General features: G+C 54.1%; 1 protein-coding gene across 1 annotated transcript in view; it reads left to right on the top strand.

Moving 5' to 3' along the window:
* Nucleotides 1-1,260: 1,260 nt before the first annotated feature.
* LOC112552132 (E3 ubiquitin-protein ligase TRIM7-like) overlaps nucleotides 1,261-1,441 on the top strand; it is an 18,418-nt gene continuing 18,237 nt past the window's right edge. The window contains exon 1 of the mRNA XM_025217003.1: nucleotides 1,261-1,428. Within this exon, the coding sequence (XP_025072788.1) occupies nucleotides 1,261-1,428 (168 nt within the window). The remainder of the gene's footprint in view (nucleotides 1,429-1,441) is intronic.

Genomic DNA, 1,441 nt, shown 5'->3' with positions numbered 1-1,441 from the left:
ACTCTTTCCTGCCTATGCAGGGGTCGGACTCGATGATCTGTTGAGGTCCCTTCCGACCCTAACATCTATGAATCTATGAATCATCTATGAGGGAAAGACCCATCCATGCACAGCAGCAAAGGACAACGCAGATCTGGGGTCACAGCTCCAGCCATAGGAGAGTCCCTGGGCGGCCTAAGGGGGACCAGGAAGCTAAACTGGGTGTGAGCAGCCTCCGCCTGGTCTGCTTCTGGCAGGGAAAATGGCAAGGAATGGGAAATGCTTGAACAGAGATTTGACTGCATTTAGGGACTAGCAGGGCAGAGATCAAACCCAGCAGTGGGAAGTCATCTGTATTTCTACAAGCTGTTGTGTTGGGCAGGAGGCTCTGGGCACTGACAACATGTTTCAGCTTGAGGAAGGGCAAAACCTGCAGGTCAGTGAAATCCTGACCAAATGTGTGGAATTAGGGATGCCACAAGGGAGTGAGAACAAATGTCTCAGGTGCCTGCAACCACCTGATGAAATCCTGGGGTTGAAGATATGCAGCCAGACCTGGGACTCTAGGGAGCTGCCAGAGTCCCCTGGCAGGGACAGAATAACCTGTGGCAGTAAAGACTGGCAGCGCCCCTGGTCCCCTGTGCCGGTGCCCTGGGGTGACGCTGGCCCTGCCCCAGCTGGAGAGGAGAACCGCACAGTTCCTCTCAAGGGGGAGGCACCAGGGCTCCCCAGAGGTGCAGTGTCAGGGTCAGGTCTGGAGCAGCCCTTGCCATTGAAGAGCTTTGAAATGAAACATGAAAAATCAGATTCAATGGAGAGGAGAGCTGGTTTATTTTTCTTTCTTTTTTTCATTTACATCTTCCCCACCTGCTGCTCCAGTGGAAAACTCAACGTGTTCAAGTGAATCTGAGATTTAGGCAGTTCGCAGGTCCAAATAATAGTCCTGACAACTCTGAGTCACCCACCCTGGCAATCTTCAAAAGGTGTCTTGACGCCCATCTTGCTTGGGTCATCTGGCTCCAGCGGTCTTTCCTGCCCAATGCAGGGGGACTGGGCCAGATGATCTGGAAAGTACCTTCCAGCCCCTAAATACTATGAAACTATGAAAAGCTCTTGGCTGACAGCAGGTGCAATGAGGAATGCAGGGTACTCTGAATTAATGGGTAGTGACTACCAGCTCAGCAACAAATGGACTCATTTTGCAGGAAGGAAACACCCCAGGGTGAGCCCAGCCCTGAGCTCAGGGAAGTGAAACTAGTCCTGTCCCCTCCTGTCACAGCCATGGCCGTGGTGAGCGCTGTACAAAGCCTCCAGGACGAGGTGACATGCTCCGTCTGCCTGGAGTTGTTCACGGACCCGGTGATGATCGTGGGCTGCGGGCACAACTTCTGCCGAGCCTGCATCGCCCAGTGCTGGGAGGGGGCCGAGACGGACGTCACCTGCCCCCCAGTGCAGACAGACC

The sequence above is a fragment of the Alligator sinensis genome, unplaced genomic scaffold (genome assembly GCF_000455745.1).
Source record: "Alligator sinensis unplaced genomic scaffold, ASM45574v1 scaffold1208_1, whole genome shotgun sequence".
Classification (NCBI taxonomy): Eukaryota; Metazoa; Chordata; order Crocodylia; family Alligatoridae; genus Alligator; species Alligator sinensis.
Note: the sequence above shows the minus strand (reverse complement) of the source record. Positions and strands in the feature narration are given on the sequence as shown.